This window comes from Giraffa tippelskirchi, chromosome 5 (assembly GCF_054371585.1).
Source record: "Giraffa tippelskirchi isolate mGirTip1 chromosome 5, T2T-mGirTip1v1.2.pri, whole genome shotgun sequence".
Lineage (NCBI taxonomy): Eukaryota > Metazoa > Chordata > Mammalia > Artiodactyla > Giraffidae > Giraffa > Giraffa tippelskirchi.
Window position 1 is genome coordinate 124,144,344 of NC_137279.1, and position 19,853 is coordinate 124,164,196.

At 37.0% G+C, this 19,853-nt stretch overlaps 1 protein-coding gene across 4 annotated transcripts in view; it reads left to right on the plus strand.

Moving 5' to 3' along the window:
* Positions 1-19,853, plus strand: part of DPYD (dihydropyrimidine dehydrogenase) — a 913,720-nt gene that overhangs the window by 577,924 nt on the left and 315,943 nt on the right. For all 4 annotated transcript variants that reach the window (XR_014054766.1, XR_014054765.1, XM_081493632.1 and 1 more), the window contains exon 15: positions 19,390-19,458. Coding sequence is in view for 2 of the 4 variants with exons in the window: in XM_081493632.1 (XP_081349758.1) it covers positions 19,390-19,458 (69 nt within the window). In the remaining 2 variants the exon portion in view is untranslated. The remainder of the gene's footprint in view (positions 1-19,389; positions 19,459-19,853) is intronic.

Genomic DNA, 19,853 nt, shown 5'->3' on the forward strand with positions numbered 1-19,853 from the left:
CCTCCCTGTCTGTCCCTCATTGAACACTTATATCTCAAGAAAAGAACAGCATGGTGCCCAAAGAGGCTTCCACTCACTCTTTACAATTCTTCATTCCTTCCTTTATTTAGTAAAAATGTAAAAGGTTTTTGTTTTGCTTTTATGAGTTTTTGTTCCATATATGAGTCCAGGAACTATTCACCCTTTTTTATTGGTAGTTGAAAAATGCAGCATATGGTAAACCTTTTCACTGAATAGGTATTCACAATCATGCATGTGAAAATGCACTAGAAGAATTTATGAGACATATGGGGACATGGGCTGCATCCGAGACTAAAATCCTGATCACACGCTTTTATGTTATCTACTATGATAACTTGTTCGATGGGGGAGGTAAGGGCACCTCTCCATTCCTTCCTCAAATGATAGAACAATTGGAGTTATAAATAATTTAAAAAATCTTAACAGGAATTTGTTTTTTAAATCAAATCATTCTAGAGGCTGTTCTTTGCCATATTCAAGTAATTAAAATAATCAGTGCTATAGTTTTATAAAGTTTTTGAAATATAGAGGTAATTATCAAAACAAAAAATGCTCAATGACCAAAATTTTAGTCTCATGCCTTTTCCCAACTCTTAATTGTGTATCTTTTATACAATAATTGCAATAACATGTTATGCTTAAAAATTCATTTTTTAAACAAACTTTCAAGTTGGCAAATCTTACATAGTAGGGAAGATGTATAATCTGCCCTTAATTTAGAGGACTGCAAACTCCAGCCTTACAGCCAGTTTATTTTGAAAGGCTACTGTTCTCTTGTTTGGAAAGTTTCAGAGATCACATAATTATATGTGGAATATAGGAGAGTAAAGATTATAAAACAAATACCTTGTTGTTACTTAAAAACAGCATTGTTATCACATCTGTGCAATCATGAGGAAGCTGGAAAGTGTGCACAATCAGGAAAAAGAATATTTGAAAGAAAATGTCTAATTTTTAAACTTTATTGTTAAAAACATCAAATTTTAAACTCTGAAAAGGTCTTTCAGACTTTGCTTTGCATTGTAAGTCCTAGTACACTGATTATTGACAAATGTGACTTTAGCTCAGCAGTTGAAATAGGTACAACTGCTATTAGAAATATCTTATGAAATGACTAAAGCAAAGAAATTTGAGGATTTTCACATTTGCTTAATTAGAGGTAAACCCATTTCATTCATTGTAACTATTAGTGCATATGTGTTTTCTTAGAAGTATGGCTTGAATACCATTTCATGATTCTAACTAGGCTACACTGCCTTTTGGTATCTTCATTTAACAGGTAATGTGAATTTAACAGGGACTTTGCTGTGCTCTCTGTTGTATTTTTATAGTATGCAAATAAGTTCAAAATGCCAACACATTCATTATGCTGTATAAAGTTTATACCGGAAAGGTTCCAATCACTTTGGAAAAAGATCCTGTCATTATTTCTGTTGTAAATCCATATGCCAAGCTTGTGAGAAGAAACATTTCAAACTGAAATTTGGAATGTAGATGAAACCCTAAGATGTTTACAAAATGTGGCAATATCTTTGATTTGATTCCTAAGTATCAACAGCATACGAAGGCAAGGGAATCATTTATTCAATGATACAATGGATGTTTATTGAGTATCATTCATCATTATCCTGAAAAGTGAAGCACGTTAGAGGGTTTGGTTCTGCTGCTGTTAACCAAAGTGCCCATTGTTGGCAGATGTGGCAGCTCCAAGTGGAGGAGGAGGAAGCATATGGGTCCAAACATGGAAAAAGCTTCTTGTAAAGACAGGTCAGATAAGGTGAGGGAAATTGTTGGTGGGGTTGGGATCTGATGAAAAGGAGGAAGGAAAGCAGAACAAAAGCAAAGATGGAATCATTTGTGTGAAGGGAGGGTGCACGGGCTCCTTCATTTATTCAGTCACCTGGTTTTCACTCAGCTCCTTTTCTGTGCCTGTTTCAAAGCAGAAGCTGAAGCAGGTGGTCTCATGGGGAGAAAGGTAATGAATGGGTACTTACAGAAGTGCACAGGGGAAAGACAGGAGCAATGGAGTTGCATGTTTCTCCTGCAGAGCATGGGTGAGAAGAAATGCTTCCAGCTTTGTGGTCTAGAGTGCATGTTCCTTAGACCTCTCAGGGAAAGGGCATGGTTCCTAAGTCCTCTCCCACTCTCCAGACTTTCTTCATCCAATATCACAACCCATTGCAGCATGCTACTCTATCTTTAACATGGAATTTGTTTACAATATTGGTCCTCTTTGGGTATTCCAAATAAGAAAACATACATGTCTGAGGCTCAAAGTCCTTAGAATTGTTTCTGAATGAGTAGGAAAAAGATTGTAATCTCAATTCTGATAAAGCAATTTAAGCCTAAAAAGATAAAATTTAATAAATTATATCCTAGCTATTAGTCAATTTCCTAGTATTTTAGTAGATTATTTAGTATTTAGTAGATTTTTGTAGATTAAATATCTACAAAACATGAGTCGATCTATACAATTTGATTCTGTGGATCTGCCTCGTTTTTTTAAACTACATTAATTTACAATTATGCCCACAATATGATACTACTGAAAGATCAAAGGAGCACGTGAAGATGATGCTTTCTACCCTTTCCAATGGCATGTTTTTAAGTCTTATCTGTGGATGTTTAAAACCAAAGTGTTGCGCTATTTCAAAATGTCATTGTTTGCACTCTAACTAAATTGTAGAAAATGGCAAATCTGAATATGACATTAGTCTCTTAGTCATAAAAAATAATTGAATTTCATTGAAAAGTATTTAATGTCAAATATACAATACTGTGTTATTCTTGGAATAATCCCTATGAAATAAGTGTGGTAAATCAAATTATTCCCATTTTATAGATCAGGTAGCTGATGGAAAAAGATATTTAAATGATATGTTAGTATTTGATTATTCATTTAACAAGTAGATAGAATCGCTATATGCCCTCACTGTTCTGTATCCAAACTGTTCCTCCAGTGGAGCGTACATTCCCACTGAGGTGAGAAAGACATTAACTATTTTAAATAAAATGATATAATAGTGCCATGGGAAAGAAAATAGAGCTGGGAGGGGATGGTTTGCAATCTTAAAGTGTCACTGAGGCAATGACATTTGAACAGAGACAGGAAGGAAGTATGGGAGATTGCCTGTGGGTGTCTAGAGAAGAATATGGAAGGTTTAGACAGAGTCAGAGTCCCCCAAGGGTGGGCAGCTTATCCCCCAGTAAGTTGGATTTAAGCATTCCTATAGCTGAGTGCCGAAGAATTGATGCTTTTGAACTGTGGTGTTGAAGAAGACTTGAGAGTCCCTTGGACTGCAAGGAGATCCAACCAGTCAATCCTAAAGGAAATCAATTCTGAATATTCTTTGGAAGGACTGATGTTGAAGCTGAAACTCCAATACTTTGGCCACCTGATGTGAAGAACTGACTCATTTGAAAAGACCCTGATGCTGGGAAAGATTGAAGGCTGGAAGAGAAAGGACAGAGGATGAGATGGTTGGATGGCATCACCAACTCGATGGACATGAGTTTGAGTAAGCTCCGGGAGTTGGTGATGGACAGGAAAGCTGGGCATACTGCAGCCATGGGGTCGCAAAGAGTCAGACGCAACTGAACTGAACTGAACTGATAGCATTTCTCTGAGGTAATAGCACATAGTTGGAAAAGAGTAAGTTGTGTGTTTTTAGAAGTCCCTGACTTCCTAAAAGCATTCCTTTTAATGAACACTTACTGCATTTCAACTATTCTATTTATTTCTGTATTCAACAAATACTTTTGCGTTGCTAATATGTGTCAGGTACATTAGTAAACGGAACAAGCAGTCCCAGCTACAAGGAACACATGCCGAGATGGAAGACACAACCTACATCCTCCAGAAGCTTACCATCCAGTGCTTAAAACACAATACCACTATCTTACACAACAGGATTATCTAATTGAACGTGCATTAACCATGCAATCATAGTTAATGAGAGCAAAAGAGCTACATCTCATAAAATAATTACAATAATGTTTAGTATTTACATAAAATTTTCATTTGGGATTTAAAGTCTTTACAGAAAATAATCTTTGTAATACACAAGTGCTACATGTTTGGTATTGGAAGAAGTGCCCAAACTGTCTCATGTAGTGCTTCATTCCATGTAATTTTCTTGAGAGTTTCTTTATTACTATTTTATTTTTAACTTATTTTTTTACCTTCAAATTCCTATGTCACATTTTAACACTGTATTAATTAACCTTATTAATTTATGAAGGTATTTAATTAAGTGAATATTTATTTACTCTAAATAGAAAAAGTTTTAAGCTGAAATATAGAAACTTTATATTTCATATCAACTCCTTTATGTGCCTTTGAAAGGCTAGGTCCTTGAGTGAACTACATCAATACAGCAACATATCATGACCTTTTAAATAGAAGAAAAATCAAATCTCATACACAGGTTTTATGTAGGTAACATTTTTGTGTACATGGAATTCAAATTTTATGACTTCAGTTGACTTACTGCAACCTCAGTGAAGGGTCAACAGTGATAGAACAACCTAAATCCAGTTAGACATCGTAGATTAAAGCCAGTGTCAAAATCATGCTATGAAAGCAGTAATGGCTTATAGGTATAAAAATATATAGGAGTCTTGGTAGTTTTATATATGTACTTTTTCTCCATTATTGCAGCAAGTGCTATAATCTTTATAGGGATGAACTAGAATTTTTTTTTAATTAATAATAAGTAACAAGAATACATCCTTCCTTCCATAGACATTTGTTAAATGCATTAGATGCTATGCAATGCTGAACCAAAAGATAAGAAAATAAAGGTGAATAAAAAGTAACATGTTTTTCCATTGAGTGGAGTAAGGGAAGACAGTGATATAAATAAGCACACATTTGTGATATAGTGTGACAGGAACTGGAGTAGAGAGGTAAATTCATCACACTCAGATATCAGTAAAAACAGTAGTTCTGTCTCTGAGATCATTGAGTGCAGTAGAATAGAAGTTAGCTTTGTGTTAGAAACTTGAAGAGTGAATAGAAGATATATGGTCAGAGGAATGGAGAGGACTATAAAAAGAAGAATGTGCACACAGAAAAGAATGGAAGCCTAAAAACAATCTGGTGGCCAATGTATACAGGGAATTCAGTTTGGTGGCTCAAGATAAGGGACAGCAAGATGATTTGGAGCCAGATTATAAGGGGCCAGTACTACCCTGTTTTCATTCCTTAATGTTTTTAGGTGGTTAGGAAACAGTGAATCATCTCATTGTGTCTTTCTCACTTGATCTTCCTTTGACTTCATGATTTCCTAGGGAGTTGCACCTGCCTGTCTAGCTTAGATGGTATTTATAGACTAACAGTGAAATAATACATTGAGCAAGAACACAGTAATAATGTTAGTCTCTGAGAATGAAAGTAATAAAAATTGACACACATTGAATAAAATCTACTGGGTATAAAAATAAACCCACAAGGTTTTCTATAAATGTGTATTTAAGGAATGCAAAAAATGATTCAGAGGAAAAGATATTATAAGTAGAGAGTTCAAGATTTATAGTTACTCTTGTTAGCTATACAATCATGAGTATTACTTCTTTAAATACATTTTTTGTTTCCTATATTCAAATCTGGACTGATAAGTTTCACTTCATCATGATTAGAGGTAATGCATGTGCTAGGCACATGCAAGTACACATCAAGTGCTAATTCTTATTGTTGTTATCGTTAAACTTAATAAAAGTGGTATCAGTTAACTTTGGCTACATAACAGAACACCCCAGACTTAGCTGCTTGAAACAACTATTAATTTAGTTGACAATTCTGCATGCATGTGAGTGATTTGGGTTGAGCTAAACTGTGGTTCTTCTGGTCTCAGCTTGTCTTACTCCATCTATAGTCAACTTCCAGGTGGGCTATGGGCTGACTGGTTTCGAGTAGCCTCAGCTGGATGGTTCATCCCTGTCCCATGTGATCTCTGATCTTTCAGCAGGCCATGCTAACTTGATCACATGATTAGGCAGGATTGCAAGAGAGTAACAGAAAATGAGGACAGGCCTCTTTCAAGTTATGGCTTGATACTGGCACAACATCACTTCCATCATATTCTGTTGATTGAAACAAGTTACAAAGCCCAGATTCAAAAGGCAGGTAAATAAATGCTCCACTTAAAGAGCAGCTGCACTTTACATTGCAGTGGCTTCCCTGGTGGCTCAGCTGGTAAATAATCTGCCTGCAATGTGGGAGAACTGGGTTCCACCCCTGGGTTGGGAAGATCCCCTGGAGAAGGGGATGGCAACCCATTCTAGTATTCTTGCCTGGGGAATTCCATGGATAGAGGAGCCTGGCTGGCTACAGTCCATGGGGTCCCAAAGAGTCAGACATGACTGAGCAACTAACACAGTACATTACAGAGGGTTATGAATGCAGAGAAGGGACACCTTTGTTCAAATGATTTACCACAAGAGGGCTGAGAACACAGAATCAACTAGAATCTCTAATGTAAATCGAAAGGATGGGAAATCAATATGGTATCGTCTTGATGTAGTCAAGAGGAACTTCGAGTCAAAAGACCAGAGCTTAATCCCTGGCTCTGCTATTGATTTATTTGACCCTGGTAAAATAAATTATCTGTGCTCATTATTCTCAATATAAGGTTTTCTACATTCAAAATTATTATGTTAAAAAAATTAGATAATAGATATGAAAACGTGTGTTAAGTGTAAATATATAAATAAATGATTTTTATTCTTTGATATAAAGTATATTTTATTAAGTATGAGAAGTTCTTGAATACTCTTACCTTGAGCCATCTATCTGTTCTTCTTATTGTCTCTGTAGACTATAAAAATTTACTTACGTTTAGATAAGGAGTCTGGTAGGCTGCAGTCCGTGAGGTCTCGAAGAGTCGGACATGACTGAGCGACTTCACTTTCACTTTTCACTTTCATACATTGGAGAAGGAAATGGCAACCCACTCCAGTGTTCTTGCCTGGAGAATCCCAGGGACAGGGGAGCCTGGTGGGCTGCCATCTATGGGGCTGCACAGAGTCGGACACGACTGAAGCGACTTAGCAGCAGCAGCAGCAGATATTGTAAATGTAATGCATTATTTAGCTACTTGGATTACTTGCAAAATGTGTTACTTTCAATCTCTTTTCTCAGTTGCCTATTTCAGTATTCCTTTGAGGCAAATATTTTTTGAATCCTAATTAAATATATGGTACAATACTAGACGCTAGTATTTTCATTGGAAAAGACCCCGATGCTGGGAAAGGTTAAAGGCAAAAGAAGCAGGGGGTGGCAGAGGATGAGATTATTAGACAGCATCACCAACTCAATGGAGATAAATTTGAGCAAGCTCCAGGAGATAGTGGAGGACAGAAGAATCTGCTGTACTGCAGTCCATGGGTTCACAAAGAGTTGGAGATGGCTTAGTGACTGAAAACAACAACTAGATGCTAGCAATACAGTGATGAAAAATATGAGCTCTAACCCACTAAACTTTGGTCATCTTTTGAAAAACATAGAAACACCAATTTAGTACAATATAACAAGTGTTATGATAAGGAAATGCAAAGGATGCTGTGGGATGTCAGAAGAGGGGTGCCTGACAAAGAGATGGAAGGGTGAACAAGTAAGCCTTCCTAGGAGAGGTAATGTCCAAAAGAAGAGCAGGGATTTGCTAGGCTGAATAATCTAAAATTCAAAGCCAAATGATCACCTGGTTAGAAACCATTGTTTTAGCCCGTTGCTTGAATAACCTGGTTTCTACCTATGTATGCAGCTCCATTGCCCGTGAAGTGAAGCCATTCATTTCCCCCAAAGCTAACTGAACTCCTTAAGATTCCTTAAACAGAGCATATTCCTTAAAGGTAACACCCTTTGCCTTTGTTTCTGCTGCTTAGTACAACCAGAGTACTCTTGGCTTTTTTGTTCTAATCAGTTTCCAATAAATACTCATATATGATTTCAGAATCAGTTAAGAGTTACTGTTCTATGAGACCTTACCTGATTCACACAGGTACAAATAATCACTCTTTCCTTTCTGCTCTCACTGTACACTGTTTCATACACTATATTTTTGTATCAGTTTACCTATGTCTGCTTTATTATACCATATGCTCCTAGAGCACAGGGACCATTCCTTATTCATTCAGACAAAAAGAATAGACATATGGTCAAGAGAATGCAGAATACATGTTATATTCAGGAAACAAAGTATTTAATTCTTTGTGGTTGGAGGAAATGTTGCATTGTGGTCTTGTATAGCATATTAAAGAGTTTGATTTTTATCTTGAAGTCAGATTTGAAGCAGAAGTGGGATATGATCAGGTTTGTCTCCTTAGATAGATCTGGCAGATGGCTTAGGCTGATATCAGACATGGGGAAACTAACAGGAATCTATTTCAGTAATCCAGGGGAGCAAGCATGAACATCTTAACTAAAACAGTTATGATGAAAGAGTCAGAGACACCTAGAGGAGATATTTGAGGAGTAAATTAGAGCAATACTTCTCAAACTTTCCTGCAGAAAAGAATTCTAATTCCTGTTAGAATTACCTGGAGGTCCTTGAGAAAACACTGATGTCTGGGCCTAACTACATACAAATGTAGGAGTTATATTTTTAACTCTCCAGATGATTTTAGTGCTCAGGCAAATTTGAAAACCTGTGGACTAGAGAGTATTTGGAAATAGTTGGATGTAGGCAATGAGAGAAATGTAGAAAGAAAATCTAGTTTTCTGACTTGGAACAAAGGCAGAGTATAAACATATTTATTGGAGAGAGAATGCAAATTCCGGGTGGAGAAGTTTAAGTTTGATTTTGGGCAAGTTGAATGTAGGTTCTTTAAGGTAGTTGAATATGCTGTTCTTATACTCAGGAGAAAGATATGGGTTGGAGGCGTTTCTGAAGTTTCTACCTATAGGTATTATCTGAAATCATTATGAATATGATGTCTAAGGGATGTGCATGAAACAGTGCTAAAAGAGGACCATGAGTACAATCTGGGGACGTCAACATGTAAAAGACGGCCAGGGGCAGAAGAGCCTGAGAAGGAATAGCAAAAATAGGAACAATAAGGATAAAAGGATGTATCTCAAGAGCCCATATGAGGAGGGTTTCAATCAGGAAGCTGGAGGTGGTTGACCACCTCAGTGCTGGAAAGAGTTCTGGTAAAGTTTTGGGCTGCAAAGTATCTAATATTTTTGTAACTGGTGGCCAATGGTAGATCAGTTTCTAGATACAAAGGAGATGGAAATTAGATAAAAAACTAGTAAAGTGAAGGTGAAAGTCAGTCAGATGTGTCCAACTCTTTGCGACCCCTTGTACTGTACAGTCCATGGAATTCTCCAGGCTAGAATACTGGAGTGGGTAGCCTTTCCCTTCTCCAGGGGATCTTCCCAACCCAGGGATAGAACCCAGGTCTCCTGCATTGCAGGTGGATTCTTTACCAGCTGAGCCACAAGGGAAGCCCAAAAGCTAGTAAGAAATGATCAAAAGAAGAGGAAAAAACAGCAGTTACTGTAGTTTCTGAGTAGTCTACAATGGTTGTTTATTTCTTGTTCTAGTGGAAAACATCTCTGATTTTCTTTTTTTTTCTTTTTGCTCATATTGCTTTATTATATTTTTAATTTATTTATTTTAATTGGAGGCTAATTACTTTACAATATTGTAGTGGTTGTGCCATAAATTGACATGAATCAGCCATGAGTGTACATGTGTCCCCCATCCTGAACCCCCTCCCACCGCCCTCCCCATCCCATCCCTCTGGGTCATCCCGGTACACCAGCCCCGAGCACCCTGTCTCATGCATCGAACCTGGACTGGTGATCTGTTTCACATATGATAATATACATGTTTCAATGCTATTCTTTCAGATCATCCTACCCTCGCCTTTTCCCACAGAGTCCAAAAGACTGTTCTATACATCTGTGTCTCTTTTGCTGTCTTGCATGTAGGGTTATCGTTACCATCTTTCTAAATTCCATACATATGCGTTAGTATACTGTATTGGTGTTTTTCTTTCTGGCTTACTTCACTCTGTATAATAGGCTCCAGTTTCATCCACCTCATTAGAACTGATTCGAATGTATTCTTTTTAATAGCTGAGTAATATTCCATTGTGTATATTCCATTCCACAGCTTTCTTATCCATTCGTCTGCTGTTGGACATCTAGGTTGCTTCCATGTCCTGGCCATTATAAACAGTGCTGTGATGAACATTGGGGTACACATGTCTCTATGAAAACTATGTGCACATTTTGTAACTTTCAACATGGCTTTTCCATATGAGAAATAGTTGTATAAGTGAAATATGTGTCTGTCCCAAAATAAGCAAAGAAAGAAAACACTAAATTTTAAAATAATATAAAGGAGAATTTTAAGAGTACTGTTCTCATTTGCAACCATTAAGTTAGCATATCCATATAAAATTTGAAGAGTTTGTGAGTTTTACTCTTAATGTTCTACTCTCAATGTGTACCTTTCAGGAAAATTGTACCAATCTCATTTTCACTATATTCGTATAATGATATAAAGAACATTTGCAATTTGAATGTTGTACAATTAATTAATATTTAATGAACATTTTTTTTAGTTTAAATGTCTTTGAAAATCACATGCCCCATGTTATTTTTCCTCCTCAGTGTAGTATAATCCCTGTAGTGTTAGGAAAGATTTTGTTAAACTGTTTGAGAAAACCTAACTTGATTACTTGTAATTTATACTGTTCCCTTTTGTCACTTTGCACTTTGCCAGTTTTTCCCTACTAAAAACTTTAGGTTGTTTTGAAGCTGAACTGTTGACTAAATTTCAATTGTGTTCACAGTATGATTACAGAATACCAAAACAGTATTTCCAACCTGTGTTGTAAGCATAGACTGCACATGTATGGAAATTTGACAAGACAGCCAAAGATAAAACTTGGAAGTTTTATATTGTTCTTCACCTTAATTTTTGATGTGCAGACTTCATTGTCATTCAGCTTGAAAAAAATGCCTAATAAAATCATTTTGTTTATTCCATAAGGAAATGAAATTTATAAAAAATAACTTGACCGGGAATTGTGATTCTTTAATTTAAAAGCTTTGAAGGATGACAGTTGAAGCCATTTAGCACTATTTTTTCTTGCTGTGGAGTACGTGTCCTGTTTTTGTTAACCTATGAAGTCTTTTTCAAGGAGAAACAACACAAAATCTGATTCACAAATTATTATAGTTGGCATTTTATATGCTTTAGAATGTTAATGTTTAATAGAAATTGGATGTTTACACATTGTAATTTTAAGCTACATGCATTAGTCAAAATGAATGTCAAAACTATGGTAAAACTGCAATTTAAAAGTATTCTCTCAACAGCAGAATTAGGTATAAGAATACCCGTTTATGGAATGCATCAAATTTTAGTGACCAAAGCAACAAAAAACATCTTGATGAGTTTCAACTTTGAAGTAATCTATAAAACCTGTTTTATGGTCAACCATATAAAGGGAGCTCTCTTCTTTGTTCTAATTTTCTAAATTATACGATCCTTTGCCTAATTTCATTTTACAAAAACATATCCTGATTAAATATTTTTGCCTTTCTAGCCTAGTAATCTTACCATAACCCCTTGGTAAATTTTTGTTCCCATTTTCTTAGATGTCTAGGTCAATACTTTCATCTCCCTCCCATCCTTCTAAACCTCTGTCTCTACTTCTCTTAACTGTCAGTAGGAGACCTCATCTGTTACATGGTAAAGAAAATCTAAACACCATGGACGACAATTTCACCTTTTCCACACCAAATCTGTAAACTCAACTACATCCATTCCTGTTTTCTGTCTGCTCTGCCTTTCCACATTGTTAGACTGGAAACAATGCCTCTGCTCCTTGCACAGTTTACATTCTCTACTTATGTGGTAGAGTCATCATCACCCCTTGGCTTTTCAACAATTTCCTCCTCTTTTCCATGTCACTTCCACCAGTATAAAAACGTATGTAATATATAGCCTATTAAAAAAGGAATAAACTCTCACTTGCCCTCCCACAGCCCTTCATTTACTGCCTCATTTCTCTTTCAGCAAGCCCACCACAACTGTCAGAGGGCTTTGTGTATCACTTCCCTAACTCCTTCATGTTCTCTTTATTCAGTCTACTCTAGTCTGACTAGCGGTCCTCCCTGCTTCACTGACACTTCTCTTGTAAATGTTACCAGTGGCATCTGTATTGCCAAATCCTGTGGACACGTCTCTGTTTTCTTACATCAGCTCTCAGAAGCATCCATCCTCTTAAATTTCTCCTTTCTTTATGGAACATTTCCCTCTCTTGGCATTTGTGACACCACATTTTAATGTGACTCTAGGTCAGTCCTCATCTCTTTCATTTTGTCTTGTTTTATTCTATTCTGTTTGTAAAGTCACTAAGCCAGGTGGCTTTTAAATACCATTAATGTTGAAGTCTCTAAAATATTCACTTTCAACCCTAACTTCTTTAGTGAATTCTATACTCATGTATCCAGTGTCACAGTTGATGTCATCACTAATAGTTTGCTAGACATTTTATATGTAATATATTAAAGTTGAACATCTTAACAGTTCCTGACTTATAATTGCACTAGGCTTTGTCCCATCTCAGTGAAGCGTCTATGTTCCATTCAGTGGCTCAAGCCAATAATCTAGGGATCATCCTTAATTTCTTCTTTTTTCTCACCTCCTGAGTATAACCATTGACCCATCTAGCTCAGATTTCCACGTCTGGCCATTTCCATGAATATTACACAAGTCACGTTATTTCAACTTAGCTGGACTCTTCGCTTTTACCCTACAGCCCCCTCATTCCGTTCTCTATAAAGTAGCCAGCATCTTTTAAAAACATAAATCAGATCATTTTATTACTCTCTTTTAAACCTTTCAGTGGTCTCCTGGTACCTCCCATATGCAGGCATACGTGTGTGCTCAGTCGTTTCAGTTGGGTCCTACTCTTTGCGACCCCATGGACTGTAGCCCGCCAGGCTACATGGGATTCTCCAGGCAAGAATTCTGGAGTGGGTAGCCATGCCCTTCTCCAAGGGATCTTACCCACCCAGGGATGGAACTGGCATCTCCTGTGTCTCCTGCATGGCAGGTAAATTCTTTACCACTGAGCTGACAGGGAAGCCCCATTACCCCTATAAAAAAAACCAAAACCCCACACGTTTCAGCTCCCAGAGAAATGACTGCTTCCTTCTTATCTCATTTCCTTTTGCACTCTTCTTGCCCTATCATGAAGCACCAATAACAAAGACTTTCTGTTTTTAAGTGTATCATGATCACTTCTACTCCAGAGTTCCTGCATACAGTTTCCTCTACCTGGAATGCCAACTTTCACCCAGATCATCTAATGTGGCTTTATGCATCCCTGTAATTCTCCATCTTGCTCGCCTGTATTGTTTTTAAATCTTGACCCGAAAATAGTCCAAATAATGGATTCTTTAATGACTTTTTTTCCCTTCTTAAAAATGCAGGTAGTTCCTTGATCCAGCTTATAAAGGGAACCCTCTTACACTGTTGGTAGGAATGCCAACTAGTACAGCCACTATGGAGAACAGTGTGGAGATTCCTTAAAAAACTGGAAATAAAACTGCCATGTGACCCAGCAATCCCACTGCTGGGCATACACACAGAGGAAACCAGAATTGAAAGAGACACGTGTACCTCAGTGTTCATCGCAGCCCTGTTTATGATAGCCAGAACATGGAAGCAACCTAGATGTCCATCAACAGATGAATGGATAAGAAAGGTGTGGTACATATACACAATGGAATATTACTCAGCCATTAAAAAGAATACATTCGAGTCAGTTCTAATGAGGTAGATGAAACTGGAGCCTATTATACAGAGTGAAGTAAGCCAGAAAGGAAAACACCAATACAGTATTCTAATGTGGAGTTTAGAAAAATGGTAACGATAACCCTATATGCAAGATAGCAAAAGAGACACAGATGTATAGAACAGTCTTTTGGACTCTGCAGGAGAGGGCGAAGGTGGGATGATCTGGGAGAATGGCATTGAAACATGTATATTATCATATGTGAAACAGATCACCAGTCCAGGTTCGATGCATGAGACAGGGTGCTCAGGGCTGGTGCACTGGGATGACCCAGAGGGATGGGATAGGGAGAGAGGTGGGAAGGGGGTTCAGGAGAGGGAACACATGTATACCCGTGGTGGATTCATGTCAATGTATGGCAAAACCACTACAATATTGTAAAGTAATTAGCCTCCAATTAAAATGAATAAATTTATTTTAAAAAATTAAACAAAAATAAAGTTCTCTAAGCCTTAAAAAAAAAAAATGTAGGGACTTTCCCTGTTTCCTTCATCACTTCAGAGTTACAGTTACTGGCACATAGGTCTCAAAGAAATAACTGATTGTTGAATAATCAAAGACTCTGAGTCAGTGTCTTAAACTCCTCTGTATGTCATTTAGTGCCTACTACAGTAGATACTCTGTTTCCATAGTAAGTGATTAACTAATTGTTTGAATCTCTCACTTGACTCTTAAAATGTTCATAAAATGTAGGATTATTTAAAACACTATATAGCATTTGTCTTTTATGTATAAACTCATCCAATAATGTTTTAAAATATGAGCCATAAAAATGGAGCATTAGAAATGACATAAATTAAATGAAATATAGTGAAATGTTGCTCTGTTTTAAAAATGTTTCATTGGGTATTCATTTCTAGTAACTTTTCATGATGTTTCACAATATAAAATATACATTAACTCTTTTTTCCATAGGAAAAAAGTAACCTGTCTTCCTTCGCTTGATTAAAAACCAAGCACTGCAAAACATGGAAGGGATTTCTAATCCTCAAAGAAAGATTAAATTCTGTTCAGTGTTCTTTTACTGTTGATGTGTTTTAGCCTGGCTTTTTGAAAAATCCTTATATCTTTTAATCAAGAATAAAATGATTTTGGGTCATCTTTATTCCTCTGAAATAGAATGTCAACATATATTTTCACTAACCATCCCTTGGTTTTAGATAAAGATATTTAGACTTATTAGATAATTTAGCATTTAAAAATAAGGTATAAAGTTATTTTTCCTTTAAATTTACTTGACAGAAAAAATGCTTAGGCAGTTATTTTAAAAATGACAATTTTAGTTTTTCATGTAGTAATTGTCAAGACTCTCAGTGATAGAAACCAGAATATAGCTTGAGTTTTCTTAAGTCAAAAGTGATATTTATTGGTTCACTTGAACAGGCATGTTAGTGGTACACCAGACTTAAAAATGACAGAACCATGTCTCCATCTTGCATCTCTACTTTCCTCTATCTCTGCTTTTTTTCATCCTAGTGCAGCTAGCTTTGAGTGGGAGTGGGAGGGTTGGCTTGGGTAAGTAAGAAATCCATCAGTGATTACCAGCTGCTGTGAATACACTTCATTCCAGCTTAGGGACCAAAGAGGAAAAAAGTCTTTTATCTCCCCAGCTCAACTGAAGGACTTTAATGAGAGTAGAGTAGCTGATTACTGTGATTAACCCTGTTGGAGATATTTTCCCTGCTTTTTGGATAAGAAGGTAGAATCTGTTTTTTGAAGATGAGGAACCAAGAACAGTGCTTCGCTGTTCAGAGCACACAAAACTTCTGTCTGCTCAACATAATCTATCTCTCCCACCTGTGGCCACCCCTCCCCAATGACAGCATGCCCCAAATCATACCCAGTCACTGCGTTCCTAAGCATTCAATGGCACCAGTGTTCTCAATGTTCAGGACAGTTCTCTGGGTGTTATTTACTTCTCTCCATCAAGCCCAAATGTAGCTCCTCATAATCCTGGGGACTTAAAAGGCAAATGATGATTGTAACCAATCCAGGCACAATCAATATATATTTGAAGAAAAAACAGCTTTGTCAAAATAAAAATCACAATTTAGTAGAGGAACTATGTTAGTCCCTACTTGAGAACATCTATCATATCCAGTTGTCAGGGCCAGTAAACCCTGCTTCCCTGGAAGTGGTCATCTGCCTACCTGGATCCTGCCCAACTAGAAGGATCTTCCCTGTTGTCCTCTGTGGTGCCTGAAGGGGACACTAGGGAGGAGGATGCCATCCTGATTTAGCAGTCACTTCACATTTATATGGGAGTATAAACTTGAGAGTTACTTTGTCATAACTGGAGGCAAGTTTTGTTTTTGTTTTTTGTCTATCTTTTCTTGGTTTGAATAATAGAACTCCCTAAAAACCTAGGTCTACTGTTTGTCTCTCTCACCACAGAATCAGTAATGCCAAAGTCATTTTTTCAGTCTGAATCTTTGGATCTAACCTTGCTCTTGACATTTTACCAGCAAGCTCGGGGAGTCTGCTCCTTCCCTAAATCCTTAGATTAACCTTTCTTTATAGCACAGTCTTTTGGACTCTGTGGGAGAAGGCGAGGGTGGGATGATCTGAGAGAATAGCATTGAAACATGTATATTATCATATGTGAAACAGATTGCCAGTCCAGGTTTGATGCATGAGACAGGGCGCTCAGGGCTGGTGCACTAGGATGACCCAGAGGGATAGGGTAGGGAGGGAGGTGGGAGAGGGGTTCAGGATGGGGAACACATGTACACCCATGGCTGATTCATGTCAATGTATGGTAAACACCACTACAATATTGTAAAGTAATTAGCCTCCAATTAAAATAAATAAATTAAAAACATTTTAAAGAGGTGTATTTGTTGACTTGACCTCGAGGCCACTGAGGACAGTAGGATCTGTCCAACTGCCCCCAGCCTTCATCCCAATTGGTTTTCATTTCAAATGAAGTCTCCCTCTTTTACATGCAAGGAATACTCAAGAGGAGGTAAAAGTATAGTCCCTGAAGGTCTGGTACCTCTCTGGGGTATTCCTCCCTGGTCTGTTTTCTAACTGGAGGGTGGGGCAGAATAATGTCAAGATTTTGTAGCATGTGAAAATGGCAGAAAGAGTGTATTGAAGATGCATAATTATGCTGGTGACCCTTTCTTGCTTGCAGATGGACAAGTTTGGAATTTGATTTTTCACTTTCTTTCAGCCCCTATAGAAAAGGCCAAGGGTCATTCTTGCATTTTTTTTTTCCTCCCCCGTTCTTAAAAACCACACAAAAGCTGAATCCTAAACTCAATAAAAAACAAACAATCGTGCATTCTTAATTTTCCTCCTCTATTCATCATCTACTTTTACTTTTCTCTGTTTGTTCCTCTCTCTACATAGGAATCTGTTTGAATACACTGTTTCTCCTGGCTTCCTTTTTTCTCAGCATCCTCTTGTGTTTGTCTGACTAAAGATGTAAGATTTTCTCAGTCACTCACAATCAGCCTCTCAGATCTCCTGATTCTTCTTTTTCAATCTTAATACACACAGTTTCTGTGTATTTTGACATCTGACCCTTTCTCTGTCACCAAGACCAGCATTCACAACTGTTCTGCTCACTCTTCTCTCTGAATCATACACCAATCATTTGCCAAAAGTTTTCACGAATTCTTTATTTTTTTCCTTCTCTATCTCATGGTGTTCATTTCTGCTTAATCTTAAAAGGATAAACTGAAAATGCAACTCTGTGTTCCTAAACCTTTAGTGACCTCCTACATTTATTCAATCAATTCTACTATGTGCCAAACATCATGCTGGTTATTGTAGATAAAATGATGAATGGTGCAGAGCAGTCCAGACACCCATGGAGGATTATAGCCTATCAGGAAAAAATTGACCCAATGTTAAGGACAGGCTTATTCAGTATTTAGAGCTCTGGTATTCAGAACTCTCTCCTGTATGATTACAGCTTATTTTCTTTCTCTTATTGATAAAAGCATTCATCTGACTTGTTCATCGCATCTTTGTTTTGTTTTTTTAGACATATTAAAAAAAAAAAAGCTGTATGTGGTGAGAGCCTAGTGGCTGTTAGTGAACTCTTCCTCTAGACTCTGTGGCTTGAGATTTGGCACAGACTTTGTGTCATGATCTCATAGTCTTTAAATGGTAATAATAAAAAGTAATTACTGACATATACTGAATATTTACATTAGGCTAGCAAAAACTAATGATTAAAAGCACAGATTCTCAGTCAAATTTCTGGGTCTGAGTCCTGGCTCTGCTCTTCATTAGCTCCATAACCTTTATGTCTCAGTACCTCAGCATCTTCATCTGTAAAATGGGGAGAATAATTTGAGAACGATTAAGTAAGTTACTAGGATAAAATCCATTAAAACATTACCTAGTACATTATTAGAGCCATAAACTCGTAGCAATTTGATTATTACTTTTCTAAGTAGATAGTGGGTTTCCCTGGTGGCTCAGTGGTAAAGGACCTGCCAATGCAGGAGACGTGGGGTCTAGCCCTAGGTCAGGAAGATCCCCTGGAGAAAGAAATGGCAACCATTCTTGCCCAGGAAATGCCACGAACAGAGGAGCCTGGTGGGCTATAGTTCATGGGTTGCAAAAGAGTCAGACACAACAGCAGCAAGTAGATAGTAGTGTTATCCATATTTAACCAATGAGGAAATTAAATGTCTTGCCCAGAACCACACAGTTAGTGATAGAGTCTGAACTCTAATCTAGACATTCTGGCTTCAGAGCAGATACTAGTAACTACTACTCTATGAAGCCTCCATTATAAGATGCTGTAATACCGTAGTTAAATAATCAACATTTAACAAACTTTAAAACTATAATTTACTCTGAATATGTAAGGTGTAATTATCCATACTATAATAAGGTATGATTGAAGAAGACACTAATTTGTTTCCTTTCCATACCTTGAAACCTTTTAGCTATACCAGTAATTACATTAATAAATATTTCTACATCATTATAGGCTTCCCAGGTAGCTCAGTGGTAAAGAATCTGCCTACCAGTTCAGGAGATGCAGAAGACCAGGGTTCATTCCCTGTGTCAGGAAGATCTCCTGGCGTAGGAAATGGCAACCTGCTCCAGTACTCCTGCCTGAAAAATCCCATGGACAAAGGAGCCTGCTGGGCTGCCGTCCATAGAGTCACAAAGAGTTGAACATGACTGAGTACACACGCACTACATCATTGTATAACTTAGACAACTCTTTTTGCATACACAAATTCATGTAATTCTCCCTATCACTTTTTGAGGTTGGCAAAGTCAGTATTGTTATCTCCATTTTAAAAATGAGAATGCTGAGGATAGGAAAGTTAAGTAACTTGCTCAAGCATTCAAAGACAGTAAATGAGAAAGTCTCTAACCTAAGTCTGAAGCCCCAGATCTTATCCTTTGCTTCACTATAATTCCATGCTATACTTTATTGATTTCTTTCAGCAGATGGAAAACTAATTTTTATAAAATGCCATTGTAAACACATATATGTAAATATCATATACCCCTGTGTACAAAGACATAACTATTTGAACTAATTTTCTTTCCTTTTTCTTTTTAAAGATTGTGATTGCTAGCATCATGTGCAGTTACAACAGAAATGACTGGATGGAACTCTCCAGAAAGGCTGAGGTAATGATTTCTTTATATTTATTTTATTTCTTCCCCTCTATTTTTATTAGTTTTAAATAAAGAGCTGTCATGAAAAATAACCCAGTAGAAGAAAAATTGAGTGGAAAATGGTAACTTAAAACATTTCTATTACAATTTGTTTACCCTGTGTTTTCATTAAAATGATGGAAATGTAAATTTAAAAGGAATCTATTCTATAAAAGTAGTCCCTTGGATTTCACACACTGCCTAAAAATCCTTTATTCTTTGACTCCATATACTCTTCATTTGCATATTAAGCAAACTGTATATTATGATGGATGCCATGATAAAATTTAATTCTACCTTTGAGAGTCTAACTTGATCTTACCTTGCCTTTAGGCAAGCTAGTTTGACAGCAAGAAAAGAAATTTTGA